The sequence below is a fragment of the Herpailurus yagouaroundi genome, unplaced genomic scaffold (genome assembly GCF_014898765.1).
Source record: "Herpailurus yagouaroundi ecotype Mexico unplaced genomic scaffold, PumYag 203, whole genome shotgun sequence".
In the NCBI taxonomy this organism is placed as follows: Eukaryota; Metazoa; Chordata; class Mammalia; order Carnivora; family Felidae; genus Herpailurus; species Herpailurus yagouaroundi.
In genome coordinates, this window is record NW_024412434.1 from 29,346,344 (window position 1) to 29,363,689 (window position 17,346).

Genomic DNA, 17,346 nt, shown 5'->3' on the forward strand with positions numbered 1-17,346 from the left:
CTTTCTTTCTTTCTTTCTTTCTTTCTTTCTTTCTTATGTTTATTTTTGAGAGAGAGAGAGTGCAAACAGGGGAGGGGCAGAGAGAGAGGGAGACACAGAATCCCAAGCAGGCTCCCGGCTCCGAGCTGTTTGCACAGAGCCCAACGCGGGGCTAGAACTCACGAACTGCGAGATCATGACCTAACCGGAAGTCGGGTGCTTAATTGACTGAGCCACCCAGGTGCCCTTGAAAGCTGCTTTTTATCTAGATCTCCTACTCAACTCACTTATATACATTATAAATTAACTGGAACTAACTTTGTCTTGTTTGATTTGAAGAATCCAGAATTTAGGGTTTTTTTTTTTAATTTTTTTTTTTTTTTAACGTTTATTTATTTTTTTTTGGGACAGAGAGAGACAGAGCATGAACGGGGGAGGGGCAGAGAGAGAGGGAGACACAGAATCAGAAACAGGCTCCAGACTCTGAGCCATCAGCCCAGAGCCCGACGCGGGGCTCGAACTCACAGACCGCGAGATCGTGACCTGGTTGAAGTCGGACGCTTAACCGACTGCGCCACCCAGGCGCCCCCAGAATTTAGTTTTAACTCCTTACATCACTACAGAAGCAAAAATAAGCCTTTTCGGGCGCCTGGGTAGCACCAGTTGAGCATCCGACTTCAGGTCATGATCTCACGGTTTGTGGGTTTGAGCCCCACGTTAGCCCTCTCTCTGCCCCTCCCCTACTTGTGTGCGCGTATGCGTGCGCTCTCTCAAAAATAAACAGTAAAGAAAAAGTAAGCCTTTTGTTAGCCTTTTATTCAGGAGAGAATGAGTTTAAGTGATTGCTACAGGAGCACCTGGGTGACTCAGTCTCATAGTTCGTAAGTTCGAGCTCAGAGCCTGCTTCAGATCCTCTCTCTCTCTGCCCCTCCCCTGCTTGTGCATGCACTCTCTCAAAAATAAATAAACATTTAAAAAAAGATTTCTACAAATAAGGGGTATATCTACAGAGCTATGTGTCATTGACAAGTTGTTTTGTATTATTACTTTCCTGCTAGTAAGAAATACTACCCCTGTAATATTTATCGTTCCTTAGTTTAGTAATATATTTATTTTAGATGTGTATTGGAACTTCTCTAAAAATTTTATCTGATAAAAAATGACATGCCCTTGTTACATTGAATAGTTGCATAGCACAATGAAAATTTTATTACATTATGGGTAATTTTTGTTTTGGTTTTAGTTATACAAGAGATTTAAAATACCAGGAGCACCACCAGCGTCAATGGGGAGAGGAAGAGACTGGAATGTTGACTTAATTCCTAAGTTCCTTATGGCCAATGGTAAAGAATTCTAACTGAAATTTATGCCATTGAATCTGGTTTAAAAGTAGAAACTAACTCTTGACAGAGAGTATTATTCCAGGTATGTGAAAATAGATTTCGTTGAATGGCAACAGTTTGGTGAGTATAATATGGTCCATTAGAGGCATCTGGAGTCCATAAAAATGGAGGGGGAGGGTGACTCCTTTGTAGTTGGTTCTGGAGGCGCAAACTTAGGATGTGGCACAGACTCTTCTTAAGGGGCTTTGGTGATGGTCTTAGATAACTGGGCCTTCAGAAACAGGGTTTTTTCTAGTTTGGAGGCTTTTAAAACTTTTTTCTCCACATATTTTCTCATTTTTAATTAGAAGGGCAAAATTGCTATGATATTAGTGCCTTTTTCTGAAATGACATCAAAAAACCAAGTTGTTGGTGTGAAGTCTACGGCCCATGTATAAAAGTATGTATAAAAGTCTGAGCCACCCTTTCCCTTTTTTGGTGTCTTATTTATTTTTTTTGGTTTTGAATTTATATTCTACAGTTCTTTGCTTTCATTCTTTTTAAGTTCCCCCCCTCCCCCCACCGCCCAAGTAATCTCTACTCCCAGCATGGGGCTTGAACCCACAACCCTAAGATCAAGAGTCACACATTCAGGAACACCTGGGTGGCTGAGTCAGTTAAGCATCCGACTTGGGCTCCAGTCATGATCTGGCAGCTTGTGGGTTCGAGCCCCACATGGGGCTCTGTGCTGACAGCTCAGAGCTTGGAGCCTGCTTCGGATTCTGTCTCCCTCTCTCTGCCCCTCCCCTGCTCATACTCTGTCTCTCAAAAATGAATAAGTGTTTAAAAAAAAAAAAGTCACTCTACCGACTGAGCCAGCCAGGTGCCCCTATAGTTTCTTTTAATGGAAAGATCTTTGAATTTTCTCTGAAATTTAAAGTTACCTTTTTGAAATTCCTTTGAAGTAAATTATAAGCACTTTTCAAAGTACATAAGTAATGAAATCATTTTATTAAAATTAGAAAACACAGATAAGCAGAAAGGAAGTAAAATTTATATAACCAGAATCTCACCATCTAGAATTATGGTGAATATTTTGGTATATGACTTGCCAGGCTGTGTGTGTGTGTTGAACCTCACTGTACAGCCCTAGAAGTGTGGGGATCAAGGCAGTAACTTCTTAAGGCTTTGATTTTCTGTTGCCCACTGTGACTCTCACCAGAAGGCTGTGAGGCTGCACCTTTCCTAGTACCTTTATCAGTAGTAAATATTAACTCATTTTAATTTTTGTCACTTTGTCATACCAAAAGGCAAAATAATGGATTTTTAAAAAGTATCTGAGAGTAAAATGATTTCTAGATGTTTATTGGCTTATATATATATTTTTTAAAGTTTATTTTTTTAAAGAGAGAGTGCACACATGCACACACATCACGGGGCAGGGCAGAGAAAGAGAGGGAGAGAATATCCCAAGCAGGTTCCGTGCTGTCAGTGTGGAGCCTGACATGGGGCTCGATCCCACAAATCAGGAGATCGTGACCTGAGCCAAAATCAGGAGTCTGAAGCTTAACCTTAGGCTGAGCCACCCAGGACCCCCGGCTTTCATAGTCTTTAGTGAATTGGCCAGCCTTATGCTTTGTATATTTTTCTTTTGAGGTTTTAAAATATTTCCTTATTGATATGAAAGAGCTCTTTATAAAGGCTATTGAATAAATACTCTTAATGAATGTTGAAGATATCTTTTCTGGTTTGCGATTGGCTTTATATGTAATTGTGTTATAGTTTTCTTTCATACACAAGCTTTTAATTTTCATGTAGTTATATAGGTTGATCTTCTTTTTATTCTTTTTGATTTGGAAGGGTATGTTTAAAATTTTTCTCTTTACCTCAAGGTTAACAAATACTGATATTTGCTATCACTGGTTTTATAGTTTTATTTTTTCACTGTGTAAGTAAAATCACCTATTTTATAAGTTAATTTACCTGTTATCCTGTTTGAGATTAAGCCTCTTTACTTTTTTTATTATTCAGTAATCTCTACACCCAATGTGGGGCTCAAATTTGTGACCCTGAGATCAGAAGTCTCATGCTCTGCTAACTGAGCCAGCCAGGCGCCCTTTCTGGTATCCTGTTTGAGATCTAGAGTTTGAGATTTATTTTTTATTTTTATTAAAAAAATTTTTTTTAATGTTTATTTTTGACAGAGATCATGAGCGGGGGAGGGGCAGTGAGAGAGAGAGGGAGACACAGAATCCGAAGCAGGCTCCAGGCTCCGAGCCGTCAGCACAGAGCCCGACGGAGGGCTCGAACTCACAGATGGTGAGATCATGACCTGAGCCGAAGTCGGACGCTCAACCGACTGAGCCACCCAGTTGCCCTGAGATTTATTTTTTTTAATGATTATTCAGGGGGCCCTGGGTCACTCAGTTGGTTAAGCGTCCGACTTCGGCTCAAGTCATGATCTCACAGTCTGTGAGTTCGAGCCCTGCGTCGGGCTCTGTGCTGACGGCTCGGAGCCTGGAGCCTGCTTCGGATTCTGTGTCTCCCTCTCTCTCTGCCCCTCCCCTGCTCATGCTCGCTTGCTTGCTCTCTCTGTCTCTCAAAAACAAATAAACATTTAAAAAAAATCTTTAAAATGGTTATTTATTTGTCCCTCAATACCATTTATCTTTTCCACTTTTATTTGAACTTTTATAATATATTACATTTTTATATATGGGTCTCTTTTTTCCCCTCTAATTTGTGGGTTAATTAATATAACTGTACAATTTAATATTTGCTGCATAAAGCTGAAACTTTGTTTTTTGTTTTCAAAAAAAATTCTTTTGATTGTCCTAGTGTTTTTATCCTTTCGAATGAGCTTTAAAATAATTTGGCTTCTCAAAGAAGTTTGCTGTTTTTAGTATACCTAAATTTCTTTTGTTTATAGACAGGTAATATATCAAATTGTATGCCTGGTTTATTCTTTATCTGAAACTAATGTTCATCTTATACAAATTGAATAATACAAACTGAATGGCACAAATTCTTGAAAAATTTTCCCTATTAGTTGCGTCTCTTTAAAACATAATAAGAATTTAAGGAAACTCAGACCTATTTGCAGTAGTACTCTAATTCTAAACTTCATACCTACCTCTAATAATTATTAATACAGATTTTACAAAAGCAAGTTGATAAAGTTATTAATCTTGAAGTTGTAACATTAAAAAAGATAGTTCTAAATATGCTAAGCAACAGGTATGCGTTCTGATTGTCCCATGTGGAATGTGGCATTGGAGACTTTTTTGGGCAGGAGTTATTGGACAATGTTAAGAAAAAACTAGGAGGCCATCAGTACAAGCCAACAATAAATGTACTTTTATTCCTGCTAGTTTTTGGAGGCAGTAAGATTTAAGTTACGGTTGGAATTGTGGGACTTTTCTAGGTCAGCTGGTGAAGATGCTGCTTTATACAGAGGTCACCCGCTATCTGGATTTCAAAGTGACTGAAGGGAGCTTTGTCTATAAGGGAGGAAAAATCTACAAGGTTCCTTCCACCGAAGCAGAAGCCCTGGCATCTAGTAAGTAATTTTATTTTATTTGCTCAGAATAATGAGATTTTACAATAGAAGGGAATCTTAGAGATCAAATGTAACGTCCCCTGTTCTGACACCCATCCACTCACTCGTCCAGTCAGCAGTGTTTGCTGGATGTGTGCGTTAAGTGCCACACACTGTTTGGGGCAGTTGCTGGATCATCAGCGAAGAGGACGTTCAAAAACCCTGCCTTCGGAAGCTCAGAGAGAGTTGAAGTGACTGTGCGTCCCATGGAGCTTGTGGCCTGTGTAGGTTCCCAGTGCTTGTTTCGTAGGAGTAGTTCGGAAGAGCTGGTGTTTTTCTGAGTGTTTCCTGTGCGCTGGGCTCTGTGCTAAACACTTCACGTTCCTTTTCTTATTTGGAAGAATCTTCTAGATGAGGGAACTCAGACCTGAGGTCAAGCAGGTAAGCAGCAGGATTAGGAAGGAAACTCTAGAGGAGTCTAGAGCCTGTGAACTTAATCACAGTGCTAAGCTGACCACCTTCGCCTTACTGTCCAAACTGCTGAGAAAGAAAAGAACTTTGTTCTGGCGAAACTAATCTTCTAATTGGTGCCATTGCCGTCCTCTGAAATCTCTTTTTTTTTTTTAGGAATTTCTGGTGAGTATGGAGTAGATTTAATTCTTTGCCCAAAATTATTTCGTCTCTTGGCTCAGCGAAAGATAGATAACCTGTTAACATTTTCTATTCCTGCCTCTCTTAAATAGCAAACACTTTCCTAAGAAAGATATTCTGTCTTTGAAGTTGGGGCGCCTGGGTAGCTCAGTTGGTTAAGCGTCCGACTTCGGCTCAGGTCATGATCTCGCGGTTCTTGAGTTCAACCCCGTGTCAGGCACTGTGCTGACCGCTCAGAGCCTGGAGCCTGCTTCGGATTCTGTGTCTCCCTCTTTCTCTGCCTTCCCCCACTCAACACACTCTCTCTCTCAAAAATAAACATTAAACACAAATAAAGCTGAATTAGTGGCGTAATCATGGGTTAGAAATTATTCTAAATGACAGTTTTATCTAAATAACATGTTTTCACAGAAGTAAGAGTTCAGCAGTTTGAAGAGTATCATAAAGTTTGTATTCTAAATTTTTATTCTCTCTTTGAGCTCTTAAATATGTTAATTGCTTTAGTTACCTCCTTTATTGAACACAGTTGAAGGACTTACCTTCTGACAGTTCTGTTTTTCTCTTTCTGATTTGATTTTTTCAAATATGTAAAAATTTATATGCCTCGAAAGTCAAAATTCAGAGGATGTATTTTAGAGTCTTCTTCTGTTCTACTCCAGTCCTTCTACCTTGATGGTCATTTTTGTTTTCGGTTTTTCTTTTTTTTCTTTCTTTTAAAGTTTATTTATTGTGAGGGGGTAGGTGGATAGAGAGAGAGTGGCGAGAATCCCAAGCAGTATCTGTGCTGTCAGTGCAGAGTGCCACGTGAGGCTTGAACTATGACCTCATGACCCGAGCTGAAACCAAGACTCAGATGCTCAACTCACTGAGCCACCCAGATGCCCCATTCTTTTTTTTTTTTTTTTTTTTTTTTGAGAGAAGAGAGAGCGAATGTGAACATGAGTATGAGCAGGGGACGGTCAGAGAGAGAGGGAGAGAGAATCCGTGCTTTCAGTGCAGAGTCCAACGAGGCCCTTGAACTCATGACCCTGAGATCACGACTTGAGCCGAAACCAGCAGTCAGCCGCTTAACTGACTGCGCCCCTCGGGTGCCCCTCTGGTTTATCGTTCTCCTGTTTCTTTTTCCAAAAATAAGCAAATATGTTTATGTATCTATTTTTGTGGTTGGATTTATTGAGGTATAATTTACGTACAGTAGAATATACCTGTTTTAGTGTACAGTTTTATGAATTTTTACCAGATCTCTACCTTAACAGCAACTGGCTTTCTATTAATGAGTAGGATCTTGAAGTCAAAATGGCAGGCAGGAAAATACTCGGCAGGGGGGCCTGGGTGGCTGTCAGTTAAGTGTCCGACTTTCGCTCAGGTCATGATCTCATTGTTCCTGAGTTTGAGCCCTGCATCGGGCTCTCTGTCAGCACAGAACCTGCCTCAGATCCTCTGTCTGCCCCCCGCCCCTCCCCTGCCAGTGCCCGCTTGCTCTCTCTCAAAAATAGACATTTAAGAAGAAAATCCTGGGCACAATGAATGGGATGAGGAAAGTTGTAGAAGTGGGGAAGTTCAGTAGAAAGATGAAAAAGAACAATTTATCATTTTAATAGCTAACGTGTTTGGACATTATGTATAGGCATGCGCGTACCAAGTACCTCAGAGGTGTTGTCTAACTTTCTGTAGCCCTTTGCTGTCACTCTGTGAGATGTGGGTGCTGTTGTCTTTATTTTACAGATGGGAAAACTATCTTTTACAGGTACACAGGTGTGAAAGAAAAGCTCGAAGTAGAGCTCATGACTGATAGAACTGGTGTGAGGCCAGATTTGTCTGACTCTATCTAGGACCCTGCACTCTCAACGTATATTCTATATAGTATAAAAATAGAGATTTTTTTTTTTTAATTTTTTTCAACGTTTATTTTTGGGACAGAGAGAGACAGAGCATGAACGGGGGAGGGGCAGAGAGAGAGGGAGACACAGAATCGGAAACAGGCTCCAGGCTCCGAGCCATCAGCCCAGAGCCCGACGCGGGGCTCGAACTCACGGACCGCGAGATCGTGACCTGGCTGAAGTCGGACGCTTAACCGACTGCGCCACCCAGGCGCCCCTAAAAATAGAGATTTTTAAAAGAAATGTTAACAAGTATCATATACTCTGTAGACCTTTTTTTTTTTTAACGCTAAACATTGCTAGTTTCCATCCCAGTTTTTTCTCATATAATATGCCACTCTTTGCCACTTTTCTGTGGAAATTCTGATTTGTCAAGATTAGCCTGTGTGTAATTGTGTGGCAGCCAGAGTAGACAAAGTACTCCAGGTGTCGTCTGCTCGCTCAGTGTCCCTGAGACTGTTTCTTTTCTAGAGTGTGTTACTGTTAATGTCACCTGAGTTTATGTTGGCTTTTTAGGAGCCGTGTACGCTGTTCTTGTGACAGTTGATGATATCAAGTAAAACCTTAAGGTTCTAGTAAATACCTGTTGATTGGTCAAGCATTATGTTAATCAAACAGTGACATGACAGGTGTATCTTTGATTTCTGAAGTAATGTTGAACGTACGTATTCAGAAATGTTTGGAGAAGTTTTCATGAACGGCTTTGAAATGTGTCTGGCAAAGTCTTCTGTCTTCACTTAAATCTTTATTTTCACTCTTAGCTGCAGCGAGCCATCTATTTATGTAGAGTACCTTCTTTTTCTTTTCTTTCTTTTTTTTTTTTTAAATTTATCTTTAAAAATTTTTTAGAGAGGGACAGGGAGAGAGAGAACCTCACGCGGGCTCTGCCGCAGCGTGGAGCCTGACGCGGGGCTCCATCCCAGGACCCTGGGATCACGCCCTGAGCCGAAATCGAGTTGGACCCTTGATGGGCTGGGCCACCCAGGCGCCCCTCTATAGAGCACCTTTGACAGCAGATCACCTTTACCATTGCAGCACTGAGGGGCTCTCAGGGCCGTGGCTGTCTGCAGGGGACGTGTCTGCTGTGGGACCCAGCTAGGGGTGTGGAGTGAGGGCATGTACGCCCACCGTGAGGATTCTCTGTGGTGTCCTCTACTTTAGGAGTGTTGTTTCGGCGCGAATTCTACTCTCTGTCAAAAATTCTATTGAAGAATTCAGATTCTTTTTTAATGGAAGTATAGTTGTCACACATCGTCGTAGGCGCGCAGCATAGTGATTCAGCAGGTCTGTGCTGCGCCCACCGCAAGTGCAGCCACCGCCTGTCACCGCACGGTGCTCGTACAGCACCAATGACTCTTCCCTGGGTCGTGTCTTTCATCGCTGTGACATGTACGTTCCACAGCCGCAAGCCTGTACCTCCCAGTCACCTTCACACACTTGGCCCAGCCTCCCATCCCCTCCACCCCTGACAACCATCAGTTTTCTGTATTTGTGGGTCCGTTTCTGCTTTTTTGTCAGTTTATTTATTTTGTTTTTTATATTCCACATATGAGGGAAATCATCTGGTATTTGTCTTTCTCTGACTTCACGTAGCATCAGACTCTCTAGGTCCGTCCATGTTGTTGCAAATGGCAAGATCTCATTGCAGTTGGGCATCTTTTCTTGTGTTTGTTTGCCATCTGTAGGTCCTTTATGGGAAAAGATCTATTCAGGTCTTGTGCCCATTTTTTATCAGAAGTTTGTTTTTTTTGTTTTTTTTTTGGGTTTTTTTTGGTGTTGAGTTGTGTAAGTTCTTTATGTATTTTAGGTATTAGCCCCTCATCAGGTATATCATTTGCAAATATTTTCTCCCATTCAGTAGGTTGCCTTTTGTTTCATTGATGGTTTCTTTCGCTGGGCGGAAGCTTTTTTATTTTGGTGAAGTCCAACATGTAGAAAACTGTTGCTATGGCTAATGTCAGTAAGAAATTACTGCCTATGTTTTCTTCTAGGAGTTTTATGGATTCCTGTCTCACGTTTAGATCTTTAATCCATTTTGAGTTTATGTTTGTGGTGGTGTTTGTGCGTGGTCCAGGTTCATTCTTCTGCGTGTTGCCTTCCCGTTTTCCCAACACCATTTGTTGAAGAGACTAGACTGTCTTCCCCCCGCTGGATATTCTTGCATCTATTGACATAGATTAGTTCTTCATAAAGGTGTGGCTTTATTTCTGTGCTCACTGTCCTGTTCCACTGATCTCTTTTTCTCTTTTTGTGCCAGTACTATACTGTTTGATTATTAGAGTTTTGTTGTAAATCTTGAAATCTAGCTTTGTCTGTCTTAAGATTGCTTTGGCTGTTCAGGGTCTTTTGTAGTTTTGTACAGATTTTAGTATTATGCTAGTTCTGTGAAAAATGCTGCTGAATTTTTGATAGGGATTTCATTGAATTTGTAGATTGCTTTGGGTAGTATGGACACTTTAACAATATTCTTCTAATTCTCTGTGATCACATTTTATACCTGTTAGCTAATTGCAAAGCTTGTATTTATTGTCATAAACTGTTCTGGATATTGTAGCTTTTTGTATTTTAAAAGTCTTGATATAAGTGTAATTTTTGGAAACCTCAGTGTGAAAGTGAAAGAAAGTAAAACCATATTTACAGTCTTTGAAATGATATTCAAACGGTATTCTGGAAACTGAGTATTTTGGAAAAGGATTTTTTTCTAACCCGCTTACGTTATGGTTGAACACTTTTTCTTATATATTGTATATCCAGTACGTGAACAAGTTGACCTCTCTTACATTTGCTCTCATCAGACATTGTGTGGATTGAGTGGGGAGCACTTCTTAACGTGCCAGGTGCCCTTCTAGGTTTCGGGCAGGGAAGGTTCAACAGAAGGGGAAAATAAAAAATACTTTGTTATTGAGCTTACATTGGGAGACAGGCTATAAATAAATAAGGCAAGTGTACCCGTTGGTGGTAATGCTGTGCAGAAAGATGAAGGGAGGTGGGGGAGGGCACAGTTTTAGTGTGATCAGGGAACGAAGGCATCGTCAGAGAAGCGGCTGCAGATTGGACTGTCTTATATTGGCTATCTTATTTTCACCCCTGACAGCGAAACAGAAGTGTGGTGCTGATGTGGTCACAGGGTATTTCTTTTCAGCCTTAACTTTTACTGTATGTGCATTGTCCCGTTTTTTAATTTTATGATTTTTAAAAATTTATTCATTCTTTGTAAGTAAGCTCCACACCCAACGTGGGGCTCAAGTGTGCGGCCCTAAGATCAAGGGTTGCATGTTCTACCGACTGAGCCAGCCGGGTGCCCCTGTCCCATTAGTTTATTTTTTTATAAGTTTTACTCATTTTAAGAGGGGGAAAGAGAGCGAGAGAGAGTGCCCAAGACGGGGAGGGACAGAGAGAATCCTCAGAAGGCTCTGCACTGTCAGCGCAGAGCCTGATGTGGGGCTCAAACTCATGAACTGTGAGATCCTGACCTGAGCCGAAATCAAGAATCGGCTGCTTAATCGACTGAGCCACCCAGGCACCCCATAAGTACAATTTTAAAATGTTAAGTGTAGTCAGCTGTCATTAATAACCTCAAGACCATTTTAATTTTTAGTTTTGTTTGTTTTGACGATAGTCTTGGGGAAAATAATACTCAAAGTATCAAAATAGTACACTGTTCAATGGGACTTTATCGCTTTTATTATTTATTTAAAAATTTTTTAACGTTTATTTTTGAGAGAGTGCGCATGAGAGAGTGCCAGTGGGGGAGGGGCAGAGAGCGAGGGAGACCCAGAATCCGAAGCAGGCTCCAGGCTCCGAGCTGTCAGCACAGAGCCCGACGCGGGGCTTGAACTCACAAAGTGCGAGATCATGACCTGAGCTGCAGTGAGACGCTTAACCTACTGAGCCACTCAGGTGCCCCTTGTTTTTTATTTTTTTAAAGATTTTATTTTTAAGTAATTTCAGTAAACTGCCTTTGCAAAACATTTTAATTTTTTTTTTTAATGTTTATTTTTGAGAGAGAGAGACATCACAAGCAGGGGAGGGGCAGAGAGAGAGGGAGACACAGAATCTGAAGCAGACTCCAGGCTCTGAGCTGTCAGCACAGAGCCCGACGTGGGGCTCGAAACCACAAACCGTGAGATTGTGACCTGAGCTGAAGTCAGATGCTTAACCGACTTGAGCCACCCAGGTGCCCTGTGCAGAATGGTTAAATGTTTCATTTTAGCCCCTACCACAGACTCTGAATCTGTGTTTGGAATTTGTAGATCAGAGTCCAGTAGCTAATCCTCAGGACATTTGCAATCATGTGACTTAAGAATTCATTTCTTGGGTGCACCTCGGAGGCTCAGTCGGATGAGTTTGAGCCCCGCATCAGGACTGCTGTCAGCAGAGAGCCTGCTTTGGATCCAATGGCCCCCTCTCTCTCTCTGCCCCTACCCTGTTTGTGCGCTGTCAAAACTAAATATAACGTTTAAAAAAAAAAAATCTCTTACCAGGTTTCTGTGGTTTTCCAGGATATTTACTGTTCATAATGTTAAAATGTGCACTCTGAAACTAGTATTTACATTTTCTTGATACTTCCCCATATTTAGTTTGTGGGAAAATACCCTGCTTCTGAGTGGTATTGAACAGGTCTTCTCCAGCCTCTTGATAAAGCATTCCACACCCAGTGTGGGGTTCGATCTCACAACCCCGAGATCAAGAGCCCCACGTTCTACTGACTGAGCCTGCCAGGTGCCCGAGAGTTTATTGTTTTTTAAGGTAGCCATACATACAGTTTAGGAAAGGGGAAGAAGGCCTTGTCTTTCTAGAAGCTGTATACTCTAGAAGGAATACTGACTAGTAAGCTGAGGGTTTAGAAACTAGTAGTTCATACCTGTCTCCTCATCTTTATTTTAGTGTGAAAAGTGGCTGATTATCTAGGAGTTTATTGAAGTAAGTGATTGGCAGCATAATCATCTTTTCTGTGAAATTCTAGAGGGAATCGTAGCACACAGGATAAAGAAAGAACATTCAGAGTTTTAGGCAGTTGGCTGAGTAGAGGTCACAGTTGTCCAGAGGAGGACATTCGGGTGGATGCCCTGGTGAAGGATAGTTTTTCGGGGTCCTGTTCACCTTGTGCCTGATAAGAGACACGGTTAGGCATATTACCTTTAGTTAAGTACTGGTTATAATTACTTGTAATTGTAAAATTGAAGACTTAATGACTGATCTCTTGTCATTATGTCGGTTTATTTTAAAGGGTAGTGGAGGTAGAAGCCGTGTTGTCTGAGCTCCTGTGTCTTAAGTCTCAACGTTGCATTAGCAGAGCCTCAGATAATAACGTGGCACGTTTCAACTTGCCTCTCACGCTCTCTTTTCCTCAGAGTCCTAGTGTCAGTGTTTGCTTTTTGACGAATTCTTTAGGCTTAATGGGACTGTTTGAAAAACGTCGCTTCAGAAAATTCCTAGTGTATGTTGCCAACTTTGACGAAAAAGATCCCAGGACTTTTGAGGGCATCGATCCTATGAAGACTGCGATGCGAGATGTGTACAAGAAATTTGACTTGGGACAAGATGTCATAGATTTTACGGGCCATGCCCTGGCACTTTACAGAACCGATGAGTAAGTTTTTTGCATTTTAGATTTGTATTTTTCTTGAAACTGTCGCTGAATTTCTCACTTCTCCAAAATGAAAATTCTAACAAAACAAAGATAACCGTGTTATATTATGAAAGCCTCTAGCTATAAATTAGTGGTATGGAAACTTTTCCGTAAAATAGGAAAGTAGGGAAATGAAATCACTTCAGAAAAAACACTTTGAGTATTTATTTTCTAATATTTATTTCCTTATTTCTAGCTATTTAGATCAACCATGCTGTGAAACCATCAATAGGATTAAACTTTACAGCGAGTCTCTGGCAAGATACGGCAAAAGCCCGTACCTTTACCCTCTCTATGGCCTTGGAGAACTGCCCCAGGGATTTGCAAGGTGAGTGCCCGTCGCTGCCCTGATTGCCGACACCCCGGTGACTCCGGGTCCCCTCTTCAGCGGGGGTGCGTGACACGTGGTTGTGAGCGATGAGGTGAGAGGTCTGGGAGCCAGGAGATGGCTTTCTATTTTTATTGTCCTAAGATTTACACATAATGAAACCGCCCATCTACAGTTAAAAAATTAGTTTGCCGTCAGACCTGTGTAACCAACGCGACAATCGAGAGAAGAAAACCTTTGGTCCGGGAAGTCCCCCTGCCGCCGCCTCACGACGGCCATCACCCCCACGCCGTGCGCTCTGTCACCGTACCTGACTTGTGCCTGTTCTGGAAGTTCATATAAAGGGAGTAACAGAATATGTACTCGCTTGTGTCTGGCTTTTGCTTCATGATCTGTTTGAGGTTCATCTGTGTCGAGGCATGTATTTTAGTTCGTTTTAAAAATACTGAGTAGTTTTCCATTATATGAAAAACACAGATACGGCACAATTTCCTGCGAGTGGGCGTCTGGGTTGTTTTCACTTTGGGGGGTATTCTGACCGAAACTACGATGGACTTCCGTGTAAAAGTTCCTGCGGACATAGGGTGTCGTTTCTCTTGGGTAAGTGTCCGGGAGCGGCACCGCCGGCTGACCCGGAAGGTGTACGTTTGACTCCAGGAGACGCGGCCAAGCCGCTCGCCGGAGCGCTCGTGCCATCTGCACGCTCCGCAGCCCGTGCGAGTTCTTGTCGCCCCCGCTTCCTTGTCCGCACTTCGTGTCGTCAGGCTTCCCGGTTTTACTCACCCACGTACGTGTGAAATGCTGTCTTCTTGGGGCTTTGATTTGCATTTCCTGAGAACTAGTGTTGATCCCCTGGCCATTTGTCTACTTTTGTGGTGTTGGTGTCTTTTTGCACGTTTTTAAACGTTCGTTGGGTTGCCTCTCCTCTTGCTGATTTGTGGGAGATCTTGTATTCTGGCAGCGGGTCTCTGTCAGAAGTCCGTATTATACGTGCTTCCTCCCAGTGAATGGCTTCTCTTCTGATAAGTGCAAGTTTTAAATTTTGATAGTATATCCAGATTTTTGGCTGTGTTTACTGCTTACTCGGTGCCATCTAAGAAAGCTTTGCCTGCCTCAGCACAAAGATAGGGTCTGATGTCTTCTTCTGGAAACTTTATGGTTTTAGCTCTTTGTTTAAATTTCTCATTCATTGTAAAATAATGTCGGTGTATGAGGTGAGGTATGGCTTGAAGTTCGTATCTTACCACACTGATGTTTAGCTGTTGTGGCACCATTTGTTGAAAACACTTTCTTTTCCAGCTGTGTCGGTGCCTTTGTGGCAAATCGGTTGGTCATAGATACGTATCGGTTTTGTTCCATAGGTTTATGTTTCTTACGCTGTTGCCACAGCATCCTCATTAGTGTAGTTTTATGTGAAGTCTTGAAATCAAGTAATGGAAGTCAGTTCCAGTTTTGTTCTTTTCCAACATTGTTTTGGCTCTTCGGTAGGTCCTTTGCGTTTCTACATACATTTTTATTTTTAGAACAGCTTGTCAATTTCTAGAGAAAAAACGCTGAGGTTATCATCGCAGTTGAGTTTAAAGTGTTTTCTTGGAGCAGTGTTTGTAGCTTTCGTTGTAGAGATTGAGCACCTTTCTTGTTCAGTTATTCACGGATAAGTTATTTAGATGCTGCTGTTAATGAAATTATTTCCAGTTTATTTTACAGTTGTTTGCTGGTGGAATACCTGGGTGGCTCAGTCGGTTAAGCATATGACTCTCGATTTCTGCTCAGGTCATGGTCTCATGGTTTGTGAGTCTGAACCCCACATCAGACTCTGCGCTGTCAGCACGGAGATGCTTGGGATTCTCTGTCTCCCTCTCTCTCAGCTTCTCCCCCACTGGCGTGCTCGGTCTCTCAAAATAAATAATAAACATAAAAAAAAGTAAAGTTCTTTGCTGGTGACAATGGACATCCTTGCTTTATTTATTATTAAATGTTTTCTATAGGGTTTTTATAGGTGGCTTTGTTGAAATTAATTCCTCTTTCTTGGCTTGCTGAGAGTTTTATTATGAATGGATATTGACATTGAGTTAATAATGCATGTTTTCTTTTTATGCTGTTATTATGGTGAACTACAGATTTATTTTTTGGATATTAAACTAACCTTGCATTCCCAGGGGAAACAACACTTCATGATGTATTTTTCTTCTAATTTTATTGTTGGATTTAATTTGCAAGTGTGTGTATGTGTGTGTAAACACACATAGGAATTGAAAATGAGGCTACTCAAATGTCCCGTTTCTTATTTCATCAGTTGTGTTACAAGAAATTTGACCATTTCAAATGAATTCTTGAATTTTTTAAAAATTTATTTATTTTTGAGAAAAAGCGAGTGCATGAGCACAAGTGGGGGAGGGGCAGAGAGACAGAGAGGGAGGGGGGAGAATCCCAAGCAGGCTCTGTGCTGAGAGCGTGGGTCGTGACACGGGGCCAGAACTCACAAACTGTGAGATCGTGACCTGAGCCAAAACCGAGAGTCGGACGCTTAACCGACTGAAGCCATCCAGGTGCCCCTCTTCTAGCTGTTTAACATTGAAACAGATCATTGATTTTCACTTTCCTTCTCTAACATGAGGATTTAAAAAAGTCTTAAAGTTTCTCTCTAAATATGTATTATTCAGAATGGTACCCTATCTTTCCTGTTTTTCTTCTTTGATCCTTGGGTTACTTGAAAGGGTAGCGTTTAATTGCTAAACATTTGGAGATTTTCCTAAGTAGTGTATTGCTACTCCTATCTAATGCAGTTCCGCGATGATCAGAGAATAAACTTGTAAAATTTTAATCTTTGAAATTAAGGCCTAATTTATGGTCAAATAAACGATGTATTTTGGTGAATAGTGCGCCCTTGAAAAAGGAACGTACATCCGGTGTGTGTTGGGCTCAGTGCTCGGTAAGGGTAGCTGGGAGAGCTGCTCGCACGTGTGTTCTTCCGCGTTCTTTTTCGAGTTCTGTTACTGGGAGGGAGTCTCCCACCAAGAGAGTGGATTTACTTATTTCTCAATTTAGTGCCGTCAGTTCGTACTTCATACATTTAGAGTTCTTTAACAAGGTGAGACTCGTTTCTGATTTGTCTCATGCTAAATACAACCTTTCCTGCTTGCTTCCTGTTTATATTTTTTCCCCATTCTTTTACTTTCATACTTTGTTTTTATACTGAAGTGAGTCTCTTAGAGACAGCATATGGTTGAATATTGCTTTTTTATCCAGTATGACAACCTTGGCCTTTAATGGGATTGGTTCAGTTTATGTATATTTAATTATTATATGGCTGGGATTGGATCTGTTGCTTAGTTTTCCTTTTGCCTCCCATCTGTTTCTATCCCGCTTCTGTTCTTTTCTCTTTTTGGATTAATCAAGTCTTTTTTTTACCATTCCAGATTAATCCCTATACTGGTTTTGTAGCCATGCCTCTTTATTTTTACTTTTTTAGTGCTCTGCAAATTATCATATGCATCCTTTATCAGTTTGTTTGGGGTGGATATTGTGCTACTTTGCATAAGATAGAACCGCTTCGCAACGCCTTTAGTCCATGTTCTCCTTAGTGCTCTTGTTGCCTGTAATTTACGTCTACTTGCTAAACTCCACAGTGCAGTGTTACAAGTTCCGCACTAAACAGTGTAAAGTGGAGAGAAGGAACAGTAATCGTTGTACCACGTTACCATCCGTGTTGCTCTTCTTCTTGTAAATCCTTGTTTCCATGTGGTGACCTCTCTGTCCAGCCCTTCTGTGGCATTCTTGTAGTTCGGGTCTGCTGGTGAGGGGTCTCCGCTGGCCTCGGTCTGAAAGTATTCTGTCACCTTCATTTTTGAAGGATGTTTGTCGGCTTGAGATTTTTTCCTTCCGCACGTGACAGCTGCGGCTCCCTCACTCGTGTCTGCTGTTCCTGCTGAGAAGGTGGCCGCCCTGTCCTCGGTTGCTGTGTCGCTGTGGAATGGGGTCTTTCCCTCTGGCTGCTTGCAAGATTCTTTCTGGTT

General features: G+C 41.6%; 1 protein-coding gene across 1 annotated transcript in view; it reads left to right on the forward strand.

The window, feature by feature from the left end:
* GDI2 (GDP dissociation inhibitor 2) overlaps positions 1-17,346 on the forward strand; it is a 33,959-nt gene that overhangs the window by 10,672 nt on the left and 5,941 nt on the right. The window contains exons 3-6 of the mRNA XM_040451536.1: positions 1,223-1,322; positions 4,726-4,860; positions 12,765-12,963; positions 13,199-13,330. Coding sequence (XP_040307470.1) covers positions 1,223-1,322; positions 4,726-4,860; positions 12,765-12,963; positions 13,199-13,330 — 566 coding nt within the window. The remainder of the gene's footprint in view (positions 1-1,222; positions 1,323-4,725; positions 4,861-12,764; positions 12,964-13,198; positions 13,331-17,346) is intronic.